The sequence below is a fragment of the Schistocerca nitens genome, chromosome 2 (genome assembly GCF_023898315.1).
Source record: "Schistocerca nitens isolate TAMUIC-IGC-003100 chromosome 2, iqSchNite1.1, whole genome shotgun sequence".
In the NCBI taxonomy this organism is placed as follows: Eukaryota; Metazoa; Arthropoda; class Insecta; order Orthoptera; family Acrididae; genus Schistocerca; species Schistocerca nitens.
This window is the reverse complement of record NC_064615.1, coordinates 759,800,220-759,821,288: the sequence shown is the minus strand read 5'-3', so window position 1 is coordinate 759,821,288 and position 21,069 is coordinate 759,800,220. Positions and strand designations below refer to the sequence as shown.

The 21,069-nt window shown below is 40.8% G+C and overlaps 1 protein-coding gene across 1 annotated transcript in view; it reads left to right on the top strand.

The window, feature by feature from the left end:
- Positions 1–20,043, top strand: part of LOC126236986 (uncharacterized) — an 86,763-nt gene extending 66,720 nt beyond the window's left edge. Inside the window, exons 18-20 of the mRNA XM_049946710.1 lie at positions 5,254–5,531; positions 5,803–5,948; positions 18,981–20,043. Coding sequence (XP_049802667.1) covers positions 5,254–5,531; positions 5,803–5,948; positions 18,981–19,175 — 619 coding nt within the window. The 3' untranslated portion in view covers positions 19,176–20,043. The remainder of the gene's footprint in view (positions 1–5,253; positions 5,532–5,802; positions 5,949–18,980) is intronic.
- The last annotated feature ends 1,026 nt before the right edge of the window (positions 20,044–21,069 follow it).

Genomic DNA, 21,069 nt, shown 5'->3' with positions numbered 1-21,069 from the left:
CACCGGGGGCGGTTACAAGGGTAGGAGCCAGAGGGTAGGGAAGGTGGTTTGGGGATTTCATAGGGATGAACTAAGAGGTTACGAAGGTTAGGTGGACGGCGGAAAGACACTCTTGGTGGAGTGGGGAGGATTTCATGAAGGATGGATCTCATTTCAGAGCAGGATTTGAGGAAGTCGTATCCCTGCTGGAGAGCCACATTCAGAATCTGATCGAGTCCCGGAAAGTATCCTGTCACAAGTGGGGCACTGATATGACACTCCCTGGCAGATTAAAACTGTGTGCCAGAACATGACTCGAAATCAGGACCTTTGCCTATTGCGAGCAAGTGCTCTACCATCTGAGTTATCCAAGCACGACTCATGACCCATCCTCACAGCTTTAACTCCAGCAGTATCTCGTCTCCTACCTTCCAAACTTCACAGAAGCTCTATGGTAGACCTTGCAGTACTAGCACTCCTGGAAGAAAGGATCTTGCAGAGACATGGCTTAGCCACAGCCTGCTGTTGTTTCCAGGATGAAATTTTCACTCAGCAGAGGAGTGTGCACTGATATGAAACTTCCTGGCAGATTAAAATTGTTTGCCAGACTGAGACTCGAACTCGAGACCTTAGCCTTTCGCAGGAAAGTGCTCTACCATCTGAGTTACCCAAGCATGACTCACAACCCGTCCTCACAGTTTAAATTCTGCCAGTATCTCATCTCCTACCTTCCAAACTTTACAGAAGCTCTCCTGCAGAACTTGCAGAAGTAGCACTCCTATACATCATGGCTGCTTTCACTTTTGACCCTGCGTTTTATTGGGTAGGTAATACCTGTGACTGGACTGTGTTAGGAGGTGGATGTACGGGACAGCACTTGCACCTAGGCCAGCTACGAGGGAAGAAACATGGAGTGCAGGAGTGGAAGTAGTACTGGAATAGGTTTGGACAATGATATTCTGTAAGTTGGATGGGTAACAGAACACTACTTTGGAGCATGTGGGTAAGATTTTGGGCAGGGTATTCCTCATCTTAGGACACCACATCAGGCAGTCAAAGCCCTGATGGATGGTGTGGTTGAGCTTTTCAAGGCCAGAGTGATACTAGGTGATCAGAGTAGTGCTGGAGCAGATGGCACAGGAGACATGTTTGTGGATGAGCTACATAGGATACAGCCTGTCAGTAAAGGCTCTGTTAATGTTATCGGCATATTTCAGCAACTCCTGCTTTCCAGTGCACATACAGTTTCTATAGATGGTGAAGCTGTAAAGAAGAGATTATTTGATACGGAATGGGTCACAGCTGTCAGAATAGAGGTACTACTGGTGGTTGGTGTGCTTGATATGGACAGATGTATTTATGGAGCTATCTGAGAGGTCGAGATCAATATCTAGGAAGGTGGCTCAATGAGTTAAGAAGGAGAAGGACCAGATGAAGCAGATTTGGAAATAGTTGTTGAGATTATGGGGGAAAGAGCAAAGGTTGTCCTTGCCATGAATCCAGATCATGAAAATGTCAAGAGGCTTTCATTGCTGCCTGGACTGGAAGGATTCCTCCAGATGGGAAATGATGGTGCCATGTGAGTACCCATAGCAGTACCATGGATTTGTTTTTAGATTTGGCCTTTGAATATGAAATAATTATAAGTCAGGATGTGGTTGGTTAGGAGGATTAGGAAAGATATAATGGTTTGGTATTCAGAGAACCCTGGGAAAGTCAGCATTATGGCCATGAGCATGTGGGATGTTGGTGTGTAAGGATGTCGCATACACAGTGACCACCAAGGATTCTGATGGCAACAGGACTGGAACTGTGGAGGAAGTGCACAGTGTGTTGGATGTAGGATGGGAGGCTACGGATAACAGTTTGGAGGTGTTGGTCAATGAAGTTAGAGGTTCATTCTGTGGTGGTGAAATCCTTATACACCAACATCCTCCTGATACCAAACCCACCATCTCTTTCCTAATCCTCCTAGCCAACCATATCTCAATTCAGAATTATTTCACTTTTGAAGGCCAAATCTACAAACAAAATCAGTACTGCCACGGGTACTCAGATGGCATTATCCTATGATAACTTATTTAAGGACCATCTGGAGGAATCCTAGGTGTTGGTCTTCACCTCTCAGATGGCTCCATTAATATATATGTCCATATCAAGAGCACCAACCACCAGCAGTGCCTCCACTTTGACAGCTTGACCCATTCCACGTCAAAAAGTCTCTTCCTTACAGCCTCACTGTCTGTGGACACCGCATGTGCAATGATAAGGAGGAATCATTTAAATATACAGTTAACCTTACCAGAACCTTTACTAAAAGGCAATAACCTATCCAATCCATCCACAAACATGTCTCCCATGCCATCTACTTCTCTGACAACAATAAACCTGTTAACCAGCCACAGACCAGCACTCCTTTGATCACCCATTATCACCCTGGCCTTGAAAGGTCAACTACATCTTCCACCAGAGCTTTGACTTCTTTATGTAGTGTCCTGAGATGAGGAATATCCTACTTAAAATCCTACCCACATCATCCAAAGTAGTGTTCCACTGCCCACCCAACACACAGAATAGCCTATTCCCTTTTCCAATCCTACTCCCAATACTACAACCCACAGGTTGTTTCCTCTTGGTTGGGACAGCTGCAAGACCTGTCCCATACACCCACCCACCCACCCACCACCTCCTACTGCAGTCCAGTCACAGGCATTTCCTACCCAATATAAGACTGAGCCATGAGCGAAAGCAGCCATGTTATTGATCTGCGATGCTCCAATTGCTGTACAGCATTCTATGTGAGCATGACAAGTAACCAACAGTCTGTTTGCATGAATGCTCACCAACAACCTGTGGCAAACTGCCAGCTTGACTATCCAGTTACCAAGCATGTTGCACATGGCAAACTGCCGACTATCCAGTTTCCGAGCACATCAAGACACAAATGACTTCAACAGCTGCTTCACTATGCTGGCCATTTGGATGCTCCCTACTAGCACAAGTTTCTCTGGACTGCACAGATGGCCATTGTCTCATGAATACTCCATGCACTCTCACAGTTCCCATGGGCAAAACCTCCACTAACTTTTTCCCAATGTGTCACCTTGCCTTTACCCTTCTCTCTTCTATCCATACCACTCCTCCTCCATCCAGATCATGCCCTGCTTTCTCCCACCACTCTTCCCCCCCCCCCCCCATGTGGACTCTCTCTCATGCCCCCTTTTCAGCCCCTCACCCTTCTCTCTCCCCTCCCTTTCTCTCCTTTTCCCCCTCCCCTTTATTTTTACCCCTCTCAGTTCCCCTCTCCCTGTCTTCCTCATGCTGCATCTCATTTTGTTGTACTCTCTATATGTTTTCCATATTACTGTGCAGCCACAAAAACATTTGTCCAAAGACCTGCCTCTTTCCTGTTAGCTCCTCCCTGCATCCTTCCTTACCCCCTCCCCATCTTGGCGATGGGTGTGTATGTTTGGGTGGTTGTGTATGTGAAAGTGTGTCCAATTGCAGCAAAAAGAGCTAGTGTTCAAAAGATAGAGTGAATGCTGTTTTGTGTTATGTGTTACTGTGCTCCCTGTGTCAGTCCAGTAAATGTATTTTACGTATTACTCCATCCAGTAATTTCCATTATTGTTATGAAATTATTTTAACATGTTCATTGTATATTAAGTCTGCCAGGCTTGGGCTTTGATTCTTCATTCTGTTTTTTGATCTGTGTCACAGAACTTAACAACATGAAAAATGTTAAGGATGTGTAATTATGTGATGTGGTGTGGCTGAACTGTGTTATTGAAACAATTAGAATATTTACTCTTTTAGAGAATTACTCCTTACTGCAACATTCATTCATTAACACATTTTGTTCCATAAATTCCATCATGAAGCATATCCTTCATGAATGTGAAATGAATCATGATATACACTAGTAGGCAGAAGCATCAACTACAAAGTACACCAATGATAAATTATGACTAGTGCTGACCTATTTGTACAGATATGTATGGGGATTATACTCTATTCATCATAAGAATGAACCTCACGTAAACAAACACAAACTCCATGATTGCTCAGAAGCCGGAACACATGTACACTGGTGTTGTTCCCTTGTAAGTAGATCCTACTTATGTATTAGGTACCTCATTACTGAGTTACGTTAAATGAAAGTTTAAGATATTCTAATGTTTGTAATTAGAATGCTATGTTAGGTGAGAATGAGAGCATTTTATGCCTTCCATTTGGTCACCTAAGAAGCAAGAGGTAGTGCTAGAGTTTTACTGCATATTATTTCATTCTCTTTAAGAAATTAAATGGCATTCGAAGCTATACTGTTTCTTCACTCTTCTCTTTTTAAGTCTGAACTGCAACTACTCACATCACTGAAGCTTAGTTGGATCAGCTGGCTGGCCAGTGCTGTCCAAGTTAAATGTGCCGGTAAAGCTGTTGTCCCCCATTATCACTCAGTCTGTGTGCATGTAACACAACATAAAATGCATCCTTATGATCGTACTTGACTGTACTGGATACAGTTGTGACTTCTGCTCCACGTGAAATGAGATCCAATGGGATTCAGGCAAAAACAGAAGAATACATTATGTAATGTTTACATCAGGTGTATTCTTGTGATGGAACACAGTATAGCTCTAATTTATATTATAGATATTTATTTTTCATTGCCACAATTATTTTAAAAACTTGACATTACACAGAAATTTATATACCTTATACAGATCTAATTTGAAAAATTGAGGTTACAGTTTCTGAATGTGGGAGGAAGAGTCTTTAAAATCTCTACATGTGTTTAGTCAGATGTCATCAATTTACCTTATAGTGTGCTTGATAAACAGTGGAATATTAAATTAAATGAACTGCAGCTTTTTCAGCTTTGAGGCATATTTTCATCTGAGGTTTTCTTTATTGTTGTTAGTTCATGTTGGCTGCTTGTGTCTATTGGCATCCACGTGAACAATGTAGGATTAATAATGACCAGCATTGTTAAACATGAGTTACATTATACTGTATTGTTCCCACTGTGGTAGTCAAGGCTATAGGCAATTGCAACCATTTATCTCTCTCTCTCTCTCTCTCTCTCTCTCTCTCTCTCTCTCTCTCTCTCTCTCTCTCAAACCCAAGCTAATTTATTATTTCATTGTGCATGGAAACAGGAAATTCTTGCCTGAAATTTAACATCTTGGTCAGTCATAAGTACACACATTTGTTTTTGTATGTCTTAAAAATATAAAAACTATCTGATGATTTTCATCCATATTTTCTTTTCAGGGACAAAGATATGAAGCCTGATAACTGGGCTGCATTTGCTGGTGGTTCAATGTTTGACAATGAAAAGCCAGACACACAGATTCGAGAAGTTCTTTCCATAGTGGCCCACCCACAAGTAAAATTTAACCAATTTTTGTACAATAATGATATTGCTCTTGTGGAGCTCTCAAAGCCACTGCTGTTTACAAGATATGTAGGAGCTGCCTGTCTACCTGCCAAGGAGATTGAACCTCGGCAACTTTGTGTCACAGCAGGATGGGGTTATACATCACCTGGTGGTAAGTTGTTTGTGAAGTCATACAAATGTCAGGGCTACCCTCTGAGGCATTTTTACTGTTTTCCCTCTATAAACTGAACTTCAGTATGTGTATCTGCATTCCTAGGATATAGTGCAACTTATGTATGGGTATGTTTACATTTCATGTTTTTTGGCAAGAATTAGATTTTATCTGGTCTTGAGAGTTCTTCATTAATGTTTAGAAAACTATATTTGCCTCAATCTGAGAATGTTTCCTTCTACTTACATAAAATAACTACTTTCTGTTGCAGTAATAAATATTACCCAGTACTTGCACTATCTACCAGTGCCAACAATAGATCTGAAGGAATGTAATTCTACAAAACATTACGCTGGATTCATCACTGAGAATGAAATTTGTGCAGGGTTCACAGATGCTGAAAAGTCTCCTTGTTATGTAAGTACATTCAGACACACCTCTGCATAACAGGCAACTTTTTTCCCACAGTTCAATTACAGTATATCACTTTAAGTAAGTTGGCTGATGCCAGAGGGTATTGTGGGAAGTGGAGAGAGCAAGCATGAAAGCATGACCACCACAGGTTGAGGGCTGTGTGTGGGGGGAGGGGGGAAGCCTCACCTGCCGCCCGCAGTGTAGCCACTTTAACTTGTGGTTCATGCTTCCACAAAAGCAAAAGTCACACATTGAGATAAAAATTGCTTAAATGTTGTTTGTAATCAAAACAGAAATTGTCTTATGTATTGACATTTTAATAAAGCTCCTAATTCCAACAATTACATACACTTATCACCAAGAAAGTAAGCACTATGAAATAAAGTGAACAATGCAGTCAACAATGACTACCTCACACACTACTATTAGTTGGGTAAAGTTGTCTGCAACTAAAAACAAATGACTACCACCTAAAGCCTACCAACATCCATGAAATTCTACCAGTTCAGGATTATCAATATTTGGGAACTGAGTGGCCAATTTAAAGTTAACACACCATACTGGAATCCCTTGCATTAACTGAATAAATATCTTGTACTTTTGTTTTCAACTGTTTTCCTTATTCCAAGATAAATGATAGAATTTCTGGAAAATATTATGCTTATACCTTGTGACAAACAATATTCCCAAAATAAATGCTTCTACAAAATCAAAACTGTATAAAATGGAATAATTGTTTCTATGTGACAAATAGTATCACTTAATACGAATAAAAACACATATTGGGTTGGGGTTGGGTTGTTTGGGGAAGGAGACCAGACAGCGAGGTCATCGGTCTCATCGGATTAGGGAAGGAAGTCGGCCGTGCCCTTTCAGAGGAACCATCCTGGCATTTGCCTGGAGCGATGTAGGGAAATCACGGAAAACCTAAATCAGGATGGCCGGACGCGGGATTGAACCGTCGTCCTCCCGAATGTGAGTCCAGTGTCTAACCACTCAAACACGTATTGGAAAGTGAGCATAAAACCTGGCATTGGATAGCTCAATGACAAAATTTACCTCTGCTAACCCTCCCCATCCTGCTCCTTGATACATTATATGTGTTACTTTCAGTTTTTTGCTACTAATTTTGAATTCAAAGCATATTGTCTTCCATAACGTATTTGCAGTTTTAGTTGCAGTTTCATGAACACTTTCTGCCATTATCTTTGCACTTGAAATGTTGTTGGGAATTGCTAAAATAGCAGCAGCAAAAGTGAGACATTTCACCTCTCACTTATTCTTGTCACCAGCAGATTCCTAAATCCTTTTTTACATCATTTTCCCATTTTCTTGTGACCTTATTTCCTTGCATGTCGTATCTACACTCCTGGAAATTGAAATAAGAACACCGTGAATTCATTGTCCCAGGAAGGGGAAACTTTATTGACACATTCCTGGGGTCAGATACATCACATGATCACACTGACAGAACCACAGGCACATAGACACAGGCAACAGAGCATGCACAATGTCGGCACTAGTACAGTGTATATCCACCTTTCGCAGCAATGCAGGCTGCTATTCTCCCATGGAGACGATCGTAGAGATGCTGGATGTAGTCCTGTGGAACGGCTTGCTATGCCATTTCCACCTGGCGCCTCAGTTGGACCAGCGTTCGTGCTGGACGTGCAGACCGCGTGAGACGACGCTTCATCCAGTCCCAAACATGCTCAATGGGGGACAGATCCGGAGATCTTGCTGGCCAGGGTAGTTGACTTACACCTTCTAGAGCACGTTGGGTGGCACGGGATACATGCGGACGTGCATTGTCCTGTTGGAACAGCAAGTTCCCTTGCCGGTCTAGGAATGGTAGAACGATGGGTTCGATGACGGTTTGGATGTACCGTGCACTATTCAGTGTCCCCTCGACGATCACCAGTGGTGTACGGCCGGTGTAGGAGATCGCTCCCCACACCATGATGCCGGGTGTTGGCCCTGTGTGCCTCGGTCGTATGCAGTCCTGATTGTGGCGCTCACCTGCACGGCGCCAAACACGCATACGACCATCATTGGCACCAAGGCAGAAGCGACTCTCATCGCAGAAGACGACACGTCTCCATTCGTCCCTCCATTCACGCCTGTCGCGACACCACTGGAGGCGGGCTGCACGATGTTGGGGCGTGAGCGGAAGACGGCCTAACGGTGTGCGGGACCGTAGCCCAGCTTCATGGAGACGGTTGCGAATGGTCCTCGCCGATACCCCAGGAGCAACAGTGTCCCTAATTTGCTGGGAAGTGGCGGTGCGGTCCCCTACGGCACTGCGTAGGATCCTACGGTCTTGGCGTGCATCCGTGCGTCGCTGCGGTCCGGTCCCAGGTCGACGGGCACGTGCACCTTCCGCCTACCACTGGCGACAACATCGATGTACTGTGGAGACCTCACACCCCACGTGTTGAGCAATTCGGCGGTACGTCCACCCGGCCTCCCGCATGCCCAGTATACGCCCTCGCTCAAAGTCCGTCAACTGCACATACGGTTCACGTCCACGCTGTCGCGGCATGCTACTAGTGTTAAAGACTGCGATGGAGCTCCGTATGCCACGGCAAACTGGCTGACACCGACGGCGGCGGTGCACAAATGCTGCGCAGCTAGCGCCATTCGACGGCCAACACCGCGGTTCCTGGTGTGTCCGCTGTGCCGTGCGTGTGATCATTGCTTGTACAGCCCTCTCACAGTGTCCAGAGCAAGTATGGTGGGTCTGACACACCGGTGTCAATGTGTTCTTTTTTCCATTTCCAGGAGTGTATATTAAATTCTTTTAATGTGAAGAGTAACTTTATCTATGGAATTGTAGGGCTTTTTAAAGCCAATCAAAATGACAGCTGTGTTGAAGCTATGTGTAGTTCAATTTCTAAAGATCATTTTCTGGTTAAAAATTTGTCCTAGACATCTTTTTCTTTTCTTTCTGAACCCAGCATAGTATTCACCAATTCTGTGTTCTGCTCATTTTTTATCTTGTTCAGTAGTGCTGTTGAAAGAATTCTGTGAGAGACAGGTGGTAAGGAGAGGCCTCTGTAATTGTTGGACTGCATTGTCTCCTCTTTTTTTTGTAATGAGTCATGAGGGCTTGTTTCCAGTCATTTGGTATTCTTCCTTTTTCCCTGCATTCTTTGATATTTCTGTGTAAGGTTACAGCTGCAAGTTTTCTGGGTACTTTGCACTTCTCACATTCACAGGTGAATTATTGTATTACAGTTCATGACAACAGTGTTCAGTTTGCTGCAGAGTTGGTGGTTTTAGATGTAAGTTCTCCTTTTGGGGCTGTGCAAACTGTAATCATTTTGCTGGTTTCTCACAAGTTAGAAGCTCTTGCAATGACTAAATTTTTTCTTCTAGTGCTTCCATCTGTCTATTATTATAATCTTTGAAGTCTCTTTTCTAATCTCTGTGAATGTGTACAAGTCTCAGCATTTTTTATGAAAACTCCATTTTTCCCAGGCTATTAATCTATTTATTGTCACTGTGTCACATGTCAAGTTTCATCATTTATGGCTTCTACATACTGGTAGTTCTTTTGACAAATTCTTTTCTGTTTTCTGACTTAATTTTTTGTCTAATATAGAGATGCTGTTGAGTTTTGGCTTCAGTCTGTTCAGATGGAATTATATTTTTATCTCCATTACCAAGTAGTGTGGAGCATTGTCCCCAAGATCCTTGACATCAGATCTGGCTGAAAACTCATTCTTGATTTGTTTTGTCTTTTCTTGGTTTGCTGAAGCAATTATGATATCATCTACATGAATGAGTAGGAAGACTGGACATTTCGTACACTGTCTACAAAGAAACGTGGATCTGAATGTGTGAGTTGCAATCCAATTATTGTTATGCTTGCATTCAACTTGGCTCATCACAGTCAACCAGCTTGGTGCAGTCCATAAATAGGTTTTTTTTTTTTAATTTACACACTTTACCACCAGATTTCAGTGTTTGGAGCATTTCACTTGCTTTCTTGACTATATGATTATCTTTTTCCAAATCTTTCATCTTTTGTAATGATTTGACCAGTGATTCCTGCTGTTCCATGAATATGTGTCAATTTCACCATTCAGAAATGCAGTGGTGATATCAAGCTGTGAGACACGCTAGTCAAATTTGAGGGGCAGAGCTATGAGTAGTCAAAATGATTCTGTTCTGCAACTGTGGAGAATGTTTCCACAAAGTCAACTCCAGTTGACTCCTCATTCAACTACTCATGCTTTCCTCCTCAGCAAAGATCCATCAGTTCTGTATTTGTTCCTCAAAACAGCCCTACAGTCAATTATCCTTTCATTTGTTGATACGTCTACAATGTCCCAGATATCATTTTTCACTGGTGACCTGATTTCATCATACACACTTCAAAAAAGTTTTGCATCACCTCACTTCAGAGAGTTCCAGAACCTGTACTGAAAATTGGAATAGAGATCAACATAAACATCATTTCCACTCTTTTTATTGTTCATGGAAACCACACATTTCATGTTGTACCACCATACTGCGAGACCTTCACCGGTGGTGGTCCAGACTGCTGTACGCACTAGTGCCTCTAATATCCAGTAGTACGTCCTCTTGCATTGGTGCATGCCTGTATTCATTGTGGCATAATATTCACAAGTTCATCTAGGCACTGTTGATCCAGATTGTCCCACTCCTCAATGGCGATCCGGCATAGATCCTTCAGACTGGTTGGTGGGTCACAGCGACCATAAACAGCCTTTTTCAATCTACCCCAGGCATTTTTGATAGGGTTCATGTCTGGAGAACATGCTGGCCACTCTAGTTGAGCGATGTCATTATCATGAAGGAAGTCATTCACAAGATGTGCAAGATGGGGGCGCGAATTGTCATCCATGAAGACTAACGTCTCACCAATATGCTGCCCATTTGGTTGCACTATCACTCGGAGGATGGCATTCACATATTGTACAGCCATTACAGCACCTTCAATGACCACCAGTGGTATACATTGGCTCAACATAATGCCAACCCAAAACAGCAGGAAACCTCCACCTTGCTGCACTCGCTGGAGAGTGCGTCTGAGGCATTCAGTCTGATAGGGTTGCGGTCCATTCGGCATGTTGTTGGGCTGCATTGTGTCATGGTTGCAAATATGGACCTCGCCATGGAAGTCAGAAGTGAAGTTGCGCATCATGCAGCCTATTTGCACACAGTTTGAGTCGTAACATGATCTCCTGTGGTTGCATGAAAAGCATTATTCAACATGGTGGGGTTGCTGTCAGGGTTCCTCTGACCCATAATCCGTAGTTAGTGGTTATACACCCTAGGGCAGGCGAAGGGAGGTATGTCATCGACAGTTCCTGTCTCCTTGTATCTCCTCCATGTCCAAACAACATTGCTTTGGTTCACTCTGAGACTCCTGGACACTTCCCTTGTTGAGAGCACTTCCCGGCACAAAATAACATTGAGGATGTCACCAAACTGCGGTATTGACTGTCTAGGCATGGTTGAACTATAGACAACACGAGCCACGTACTTCCTTCCTGGTGGAATGACCGGAACTGATCGTCTCTTGGACCACCTCGATCTAATAGGTGCTGCTCATGCACGGTTGTTTACACCTTTGGGCGTGTTTAGTTACATCTCTGAACAGTCAAAGGGACTGTGTCTGTGATACAATATCCACAGTCAATGTCCGTCTTCAGGAGTTCTGGGAAGCAGGGTGATGCAAAACTTTTTTTCTTGTGTGTATGTAGCCTCAAACCAGTCTCAGTGATCAGGACCATGTATTGCGTCACGGCACTGATCCCTGTTGCATTTGACACGAAGTTAGCACCATGAATTGAAGATGACTGTTGAGTGTGTTGGACAGGTATGACACTTAAAGAATTATTGAATTCATCAAATGGTAAGTCATCATTGGGACTGAATTCTTGGTCTGTGGTGGTTGGAAGCCCATTTTCTTCAGAGCCATGGAATGGTTCATCCTCTGACAATGGCTCTGGATCAGTGTATCGCCATTGAAGTCTCCTCCAGTGGAATTCATGTTGATGTCTCCTCTTTGGTGATAATCTGTTTCATCTGAACAGAGGTATCACATAGTGGTGGTACCAGTACCAAAGGTATCTCAAGTACTATCCTGTCCTGTGGATCCTGTCTCCTCTGCAGAAAGTACAGGATCTGTTATTACTTCTCCATTTGACTGCAAGTGGTGTTTCAATGGTAGATATAGGCATCCTGTATTGTGACAAAGGGAACCAGGGAGGGCTCAGGGTGTTATACTGCTCTCCCTTAGCAATAGGTTTAAGGTGCTGTCTTTCACTAAACGGAAACTGACCCAGTGGGACTCACTTCACTTGTTTTGCGGAAACCTGTTGTGTCCAGCATCAAGAGGTGGCAAATGCCATAGGGTACACGTCTGTTAAGCATGAGTAGTTCAAACATATGGCGAATGATGGTACCCTTTAGGTAAATGGCGGTAAGGAACAAGAAAGGATGCCAGTTGCACTCAGTGCATCTGCCTGGAGGCCTCATTCAGCATGTTGCAGAGGCTGTTCCGTCAATCATTGAGGGAAAAGGGTGCAAGCAACTGCAGATTGTGCACATGTTAGAACAAATGATTGATGTCTGTCATCTGGGCTCTGAGGTCACATTTGGTTCATTCCAGTGACTCGGAACTCAGATCCACCAAGATAGAAATTGAAGCTGCATATGAAATTGTTTGGGCAAGACAGTCATAAAATTGTAATTGTATTCTTTCATTGCCCACCAGACTTCTCTCCTGGTGCAACCAAAAACTTTAAAGAAAACCTCAGTTCACTTGTATGCAAGTTCCCCAATCATGTTGTATCATCGGTAGAGACTTTAATCATCCAACAAACAATTGTGAAAATTACAATTTTATTAGCGGTGAACATAATAAGACATCCTGAAATATTACTAAATGCTTCCTCTGAAATCTACCTGGAACAGATAGTTTGGAACACTACTCATGATGGAAATATAGGAGTATTGGCTCTAAAGGTAACAAATAGCCCTGACTGCATTGATGATGTCCACATCACAACCAGTATCAGTGATCATGATGTGATAGTGGCAACAATAATTACCAAAGTACAAAGGACAACAAAAACTATCAAAAAGATCCATACATTCAGTAAACTAGATAAAAAATCAACAGTGTTATATCTCAATGAGAAACTGAAACTTTCAACACAGGGCAGGAGCATGTAGAGAAACTATGGCTCAAGTTTAAAAGAATAGTTGGCAATGCACTGGATAGATATGTACCCAGTAAAACAGTTCATATTGGGAAGGACCCTCCATGATATACATTCATGGTAAAGAAACTTGTAAAGAAACAAGGACTACTGCATAGTATGTGTAAAACAAAGCATAGGACTATAGATACAGACATGCTGAATGAAACACATTTGCCTGTCAAAAGGGCAATGTGTGAAGCCTTCAGAGACTACATGCAGTTCAGAACTTGTAAGGGGTGTCCCAAGAGTATATGTCTAACATACGATGACAGGAAGATAGAAGAAGTGGACAGTGTTAAATTCTTGGGATTACAGCTTGATAATAAATTCAACTGGGAGGAGCACACCACAGAACTTCTGAAGCGTCTTAACAAATCTCTGTTTGCAATGCGAATTTTGTCAGACATAGGGGATATAAAAATGAAAAAGCTGGCATACTATGCTTACTTTCATTCCATAATGTCATATGGGATTATTTTTTGGGGTAATTCATCAAGCCAAGCTAAAGTTTTCCGGGCACAAAAACGTGCAGTGAGAGTTATATGTGGTGTGAACTCAAGAACATCCTGCAGAAGCCTGTTTAGGGAACTAGGGATACTAACTACTGCTTCCCAATATATTTATTCCTTAATGAAATTTGTCATTAAAAATATATCACTTTTTCAAACCAACAGCTCAATTCATGGAATCAATACTAGAAATAAGAATAATCTTCACAAGGATTTAAAGTCACTTAGTCTTGTACAAAAAGGTGTGCATTATTCAGGAACCCACATTTTCAATAACTTGCCAGCAGCCATAAAAAGCTTAACAACCAATGAAATTCAGTTTAAGAGAAGCCTAAAGGATTTATTGGTGGCCAACTCCTTCTACTCCATTGATGAATTTCTTAGTAAAACCAACTAATTTGTATATAAGTACAACATAACTTCTGCACAATTTCAGTGCAGTAATGTGTTCATTGAAAATTTGTGTGTGTGTGTGTGTGTGTGTGTTAGTATAATCTAACTTCTGCACCATTTCAGTGCAGTAATGTGTTCATTGTAAATAAGTATTACAGTAGTTGTATTACCTTATAAATAAATAAAAAACTTTTTTATCTTAAATTTAGTGCATTAGTATTTGTAAAATGACTCTTAGTGTTCATTAAAAAATGACGATCATTCCACTTGGGACCTGTGGAGTGGTACATTAGCTTATTTGTTTTAGTTGTAAATATTTGTCATGTATTGTTGTTTTTCTGACATGTTCCACATCCTGGAGGACCTCCTCACTACGGATCAATTGGAATGAAAGTAAATCTAATCTAATCTAATCATTGCAGAATACTGTCAAATTATCTTTCACAAAACCCAAAGATATTCTGGTCATCTGTAAAGGCTGTTAGTGGCATTGAAGTTAGTGTCCCATCCCTAGTGTATGAGAAAGGAACTGAAAATGGATGTAGCAATGCAAAAACTGAAATGAACTCTGTTTTCAAATGTTTCTTTACAAAGGAAAACCCAGGAGAATTGCTTCAATTTAATTCTTATTCCACTGAAGAGATGAGTGAAATAGGTATTAGTGTCAGTGGCGTTGAGAAACTGCTGAAATCGTTAAAACTGAACAAAGCTCCAGGGCTGGACGGAATCCCTGTCAGATTCTATACTGAATTTGTGGCTGAGCTAGACCCCATTCAAACTATAATCTATCATAGATTCCTCAAACAAATAAACATGCCCAGTTCTTTAAACGAGAAAAAAAAAAAGCATAGGTCATACCCATCAACAAGAAGGGTAGTAGACGTGATCCACAAAACTTCTGTCCAATATCCTTCACATAGATTTGTTGTAGAATCTTAGAACACATTCTGAGCTCAAGCGCACACACACACACACACACACACACACACACACACACACACACACACAACTGAAACCACACTGCCTATAATACTGTTACATTGTTACATTCCATCCAGGGTTTTCCGTTGTTTGATGTAGGTGCAGGTAATTTTGTTTGGGCTGAATACTGTTATGATCCAGAAACTTCACACTTGAAGCCTGTGATCTCTAGGTGCCCATACATGACAGATTTTTGAAAAATCAGAATAGTCTACAAAAATCTCCCCTTTGCCTTTAGAATTGACCTTTTCTTTGTTTGGTGATTTATCCAGGATGACGGCCTTTTGATCAAATGTACGAAGGTGAGACATATTAGGTTTTCTCTTCAATCACTTCTCATATGGAGTTTCATCAGACAACATTTTAGTTAAGCAACAATTTTGGATGTAGTTAGCTGTGTTGATGGCTTCAGCCCAACATGATGGTGGTAGCCATGACCTGAGCAGCATGCAGTGAGTCTCTTCAACTAACAGGCAGTTCTTTCATTCAGCTGTGATGTATATGGAACTGTTAGACACCACTGTATTCTTGCCTTTCTGAGGATGGAGTACATTCTTTCATTGCAATACTCCTTACCATTCTCTGACTGAAGGACTTAATCTTATGTCCAGTCTGATTTTCAATAGGTTTTTTAATTCAATAAAAATTTTAACAACTTCTCCTTTGTGCTGAAGGAAATAGACCTGACACCGTTTGCTGTGGTCATATATAAAGATCATAAAAAATTTGCACCACCTTCAGATGTTTCTCTCAATGGCCAACAGACATCAGAGTGGATTAATTCCAGAAGTTTGTTTGAGTTCCCTTCTTGTTTGGTGAAGATAGTGGATGTGATTTTTTTTCCTTTAAGACACTTAGTACATCTTGTTACATCGACGTCACTGAATTTCAAATCTGTCACATATTCATTTTTGAGCATTTTGAGCGTACCTCCTGAGTTAAAGTGGCCTGATCAAGTATACCAGATTTGCATATCACTTCTCGTATCCTTCAGTTTAACAATGAGACATGCCTTTGGAACATTTACTTGTAAGTAAAACAAGTTAGCAACTCTGTTTGCAATCACTTTGATTTTATTGTTAGTGTCTCATACAACTGCATGAGTTTTCTCGATGTCACTGTGTGGTTGTTTTTCACAACCTCTGCCACTGAAATGAGACTGGGCCCAAGTTTAAGCATACAAAAAAGGTTTTTTTGTGTTATGGAGTTGCCGCAATTGGCTGCAGTTGTGATGCAAACATCACCCTTATTTTTTACATGCATAGCACTGTTGTCTGCAAGCATTAAATTCTTTTGTGTTTCTGCATGTGTGTCCAACCATTGTCAGTGCACCAAAAAATTTTGGAGTTGTTAAACTTCAGAGCAGGCTCATTCATAGGTAAACAGCAATGGGCTTCATTGACATTGTTTGCAGCTTGCACACTTAGTTTCTTCTTGAAAATGCACTCATCTTTGTGTGCCTTCTTGTTACAAAAGTTGCATTTGTATGTCAGTTTCCCTTTTTTAAATTTTTGTTCCAAGTTGTCACTCACTCACAGCATTTTCTGGCTTGTTCACAAAATGTTTGCTGGTTTCATAAACATCGCAGCATTCTGAATCCTTGCATTGTGTTCTTCCAAGATTTTTATTTTTAGCATCTCAACATCTGGTAGACTGCCACAGGATTCAACACCACATCTAAAACTGTCATAGCTATAAGGAAGACTGTAGAGCAGCATTATTGATTATAGATCACTGTTTATGTTGACATCCATTATTTGTAACTTATCCATAGCATCAAAGAATTCATTAAGATTTTGTTTCACGTCATCACTGTGTGGCATCTTGTGAAGAATGAGGCATTTGAGCAGTGTTGCTTTGTGAGCAGATCCTTGGGAAGTGGTAGACTGTCACAGGATACACCACCATAAAAAGTAAAGCCATATTGATGTGATGTTGTGCAATTCTTTATTTACATCAGCTCAGTGGTATTGACAGATATATCAAGTCTGCTTTTATGTTCCTGTCAGCCGCTTCCCATGCTTTATATGCAATTTGTGCAACAGCAAACAGTTCTCCTTTACCAGACACTGCAGGTCACAATATGTCTCCAGATACATTTCCTCAAGCGTCATTTTTGATGAGTAGTGCTTTGACTTATATTCTCCATGTGTTGTAAATTACGAGTGACAGTGTTTCTAATGGGAGTCCATGTGCAGCAGTCGTATGCACCATATTCATTCTGTTAATAAACTCATTAATTTCCACTTTTAAGCTCCCGAATCTGAATTTTTGTCTAAGCGCAAAATGTCATTTTTGCTGATTGCGTAACCTGGGCACATAACAGTCATGACACGTAATTACTGAACAACTTTATCTGCAACTCACTGCATCACTGCACAGAGAATAACACAGAAATACTAAAATTTGACTTGAAAACATATGCATGGTGAGATCTATAGACACCAAAGATTACAATGGTGGTAAAATTTGAATCTCAACAGATACAGCTGATACAAGCCTAAATATGTGTTTGGGGATGATGAAGTCTTGTTCCTCTTTGGTAATTTAAGAAAAAGGTTGAAGTTTGTGGGCATGGATAAGGTATTTGCTATTGTTATTTGTGTTTTTGTGAGCTGGAAGGTAGTTACACATGGTTTTGGATTAGTTTTGATGACTCATGTTTTAGTGCTTCCTAAAATTCTTCCACTTTTTATGGATTTCTCTTGTTGTCATTGTCCACATGTGTATGGGGCCATGATGATAGTATATTCTTTGTTTCTTGATCAAAACGAGGAAAGCTGGAAATGTAAGACATATTATTGATTATGTTTGCCAGTGAAGTAGTTCCAAGTACTGTTGTTTAATGCCCAGTTTCCCTTTATAAACCATTTGGTGTTTGGATTAGAATGATTTCTCATATACACAAGCTGGTCACAAACAGTCTGAAAAACTTTTGTAATGGTGTTGCAGGGTAAGTTGTGCTGAGAAATAATTGTTAAGATTAGCATTGAAGTTAGCCGGTCGAGCCTTTGTATGTGAAAATTCAAGCAGCCCACCAGAGACAAGTGTCCCCAAATGTGTTCTTCATTTGGTTTCCTATAACCGAACAAGAGAGTGATGCAAAAATTGGACATGGGGTGGTAGTCACTATTGAACCCGAGCCAAGTCTGAGCAGTCTTGTGCACTATCATTTACACCTTGAGAACGATTGACACAAATTGTGGTTCTAGGCACTTCAGTCCAGGACCGCGCGACCGCTACGGTCGCAGGTTTGAATCCTGCCTCGGGCATGGCTGTGTGCAATGTCCTTAGGGTAGTTAGGTTTAAGTAGTTCTAAGTTCTAGGGGACTGATGACCTGAGATGTTTAGTCCCATAGTGCTCAGAGCCATTTGACACAAATTGTCTCTGGCTGGCTGTTTGAATTTACACATGCAATGACCTGATTGGCTAACTCAATGCTAATTAACTTGGAAATGGCACTACATGCTGAATTTATTCCTTAACTGTTATTTATCAGCATGTCCTGTCCTGCAATGCCCTTACAAGCTTTTCAGACTGTTTCTAACCATCCAGTATAGTTTGTAATCTACCCCTCCCTCACATCATTGTAAGGGTGTCCCTTTACAAGTTGGTTTCTTGTAATGCTCAAATTATGATGCTGTGCCTTTTCTGTACATCCATTAATTGTTTTTGTTTTCCAATTTTTATGCAAATGTTGATCTTCAGTGTTCTTAGCAAACATGTTTGGTTAGGTCTAGAAACCTCTGCCTCTCCCCTCCAGACTCCAAGAGTCTTGTTGCACCATTGTATCCAGCAATGGAACATTATGCTTAGTTAGTAATCTATTAATTCCATATCATTTGCCTTTTAGCTTATCTAAGTTAATTTATCACTTTTCCAAGAAGTTCAGTATGTGCTTTTTTTACAGAATGATGAGGGTGCTCCTCTTATGTGCATAAGTGAAGAAGGCCTATGGGAACTCCAGGGAGTACTTAGCTACCATAGCAACTGTGGTAGAGGATACCATCCCTCAATATTTAGTTCTATCACCTCAGTACGAGGATGGGTTGAGAAAACAGTTGGTAGCAGATTTGAACAAAAGTCAACATTTAATGTGAGGTAGAAGCTACCTGCCTGTTTACACAGGACTGTGGAACAGATATTTTTCCCACTGACGTTTTATTGTTAGTACGGGTGCTTTATGTACTTAGTGTGACTGAATGTACATTGGACACTGTTGTTCCAAATCAACTTGTGGAAAGTGTGATGTAAAGTGTACAGTTGTCGTACACTGTTTCAGTGTGCAATATGTGACTGACATATTAAGTGCAATGGAGACATACACTGAATAATACAAGACTGATGATGCAAAAGACATTTTCCTATATATAGTCATTTTGTTGCTTGTGTATACTTGACATAGTGAAAACAACTGAAGAACATTAGCAACGAAAGTGTTTGAAGTTCCAAAGTGATAGTACGCATTGTGTGTGAAACGTGTATAGATGTAGTTTTTGAGGGGAAAAAGACATACAAAGTGCGAAATCACAACTGTCTGTACATAACTGGAAATAGTTATTGTAGCTACTACTGTTTCTACATTTAAAAACAGAGAAAAAAAGACAGCTGTGAATCTTCTTGAATGTATCAAATGTACAGTCCATATCTATATGTATATCCAGATTCTACAAACTTAAGAAAATGGCTTGTATGATTATATATTAAGAAAGGATCATGTGTGTGTGTGTGTGTGTGTGTGTGTGTGTGAGAGAGAGAGAGAGAGAGAGAGAGAGAGAGAGAGAGAGAGAGAGAGATCAGAATTTTGTGGTTCTTAACTCTTGTGCAGAGATTTGCTCATATGTTCGCTGTTTTAGAAATTTGTGCCTTGAAATGTAAATAATGTAATTATGTTTTATAGAATGTAAATTAATGAAATATATTAAGCTATATATAATGTACTGTTTTGAATATATTCTTTGTAATTGCCAGAATATTTTTGTTTTATTTTCCACCTTTTGTTTGTGATGTTGTAAATGATTATTTGGTGTTATCTCATATTAGACCATAATTTTAAGCATTTCTTGTGATTATGTCATTGGAACAGTGTGAAAGAATATTAATTGCTTACAACCAAATTTTCATCTGTGGAAAGTACTTTCAATATTTCTATATCAGTAGAATATAGAATATTATCTGGAATTGGTAACAAATGAGTGAAAAACTATATAACATCTCGAACTATGGTTTGTAAATTAAGATCAGTTCAATGAATAGTTCCACATGCTGTTAAAGCCTGAGGCATTTTGGCTGATGTATTAGTGAAACATGCTCATTATCCACAAATGTATATTTATTAACAGTTGTCTGTTGGAAAAAGAAAGGAAGAACCATAAAGGCACACAGTGTAGAATGCTTAGTCAATATTGCAGAGAGCGGCTTACATCAGGAGATAGGAGACTTACATTTAAACAACAGGCATGCTGTAGCCTCTAACTGGATAGTTCAATCCAGGTGCACATTAAGGCAAAGCTTCTATCCACAAGTCTTCAAACTAATATCATGGTGGAGCTTGATATCAGTGTAGAATTGAATGCTATGAGTGTCAATTAACAAGGGGCTATTTTTTATGTGTGGTGGGCGGGGAGAAGGAGGTTCAGGAGAGCGGGAAAAGTTATGGGAGAAGGGGCAATTATTCGGTCAGTGTGAAAATAAAGTGCCCATCTAGTTTCCAAGGTGGCCTTTACATGAGGTCATATAACCCAAAGAGGGCGAGACTGGATGCTAAGTAGTAGCCTCATGTTGGACAGTAAACAACCAGCAATCAGCAATTTTTAAAAGAAGCATGTGTGTCTGACTTGGTACACTATACTGGTAACACCGTTGTAGAAGTAAAATTTAACTAAACAAATTGTGATTGGTTTAATGGTTTTTATTATCCCACCCCTTCCTTCTTCCTTAAATCCATATTGCATGGATGGACAGGCCAAACAGTGCCAGAAAACCAAAAATTTCACATG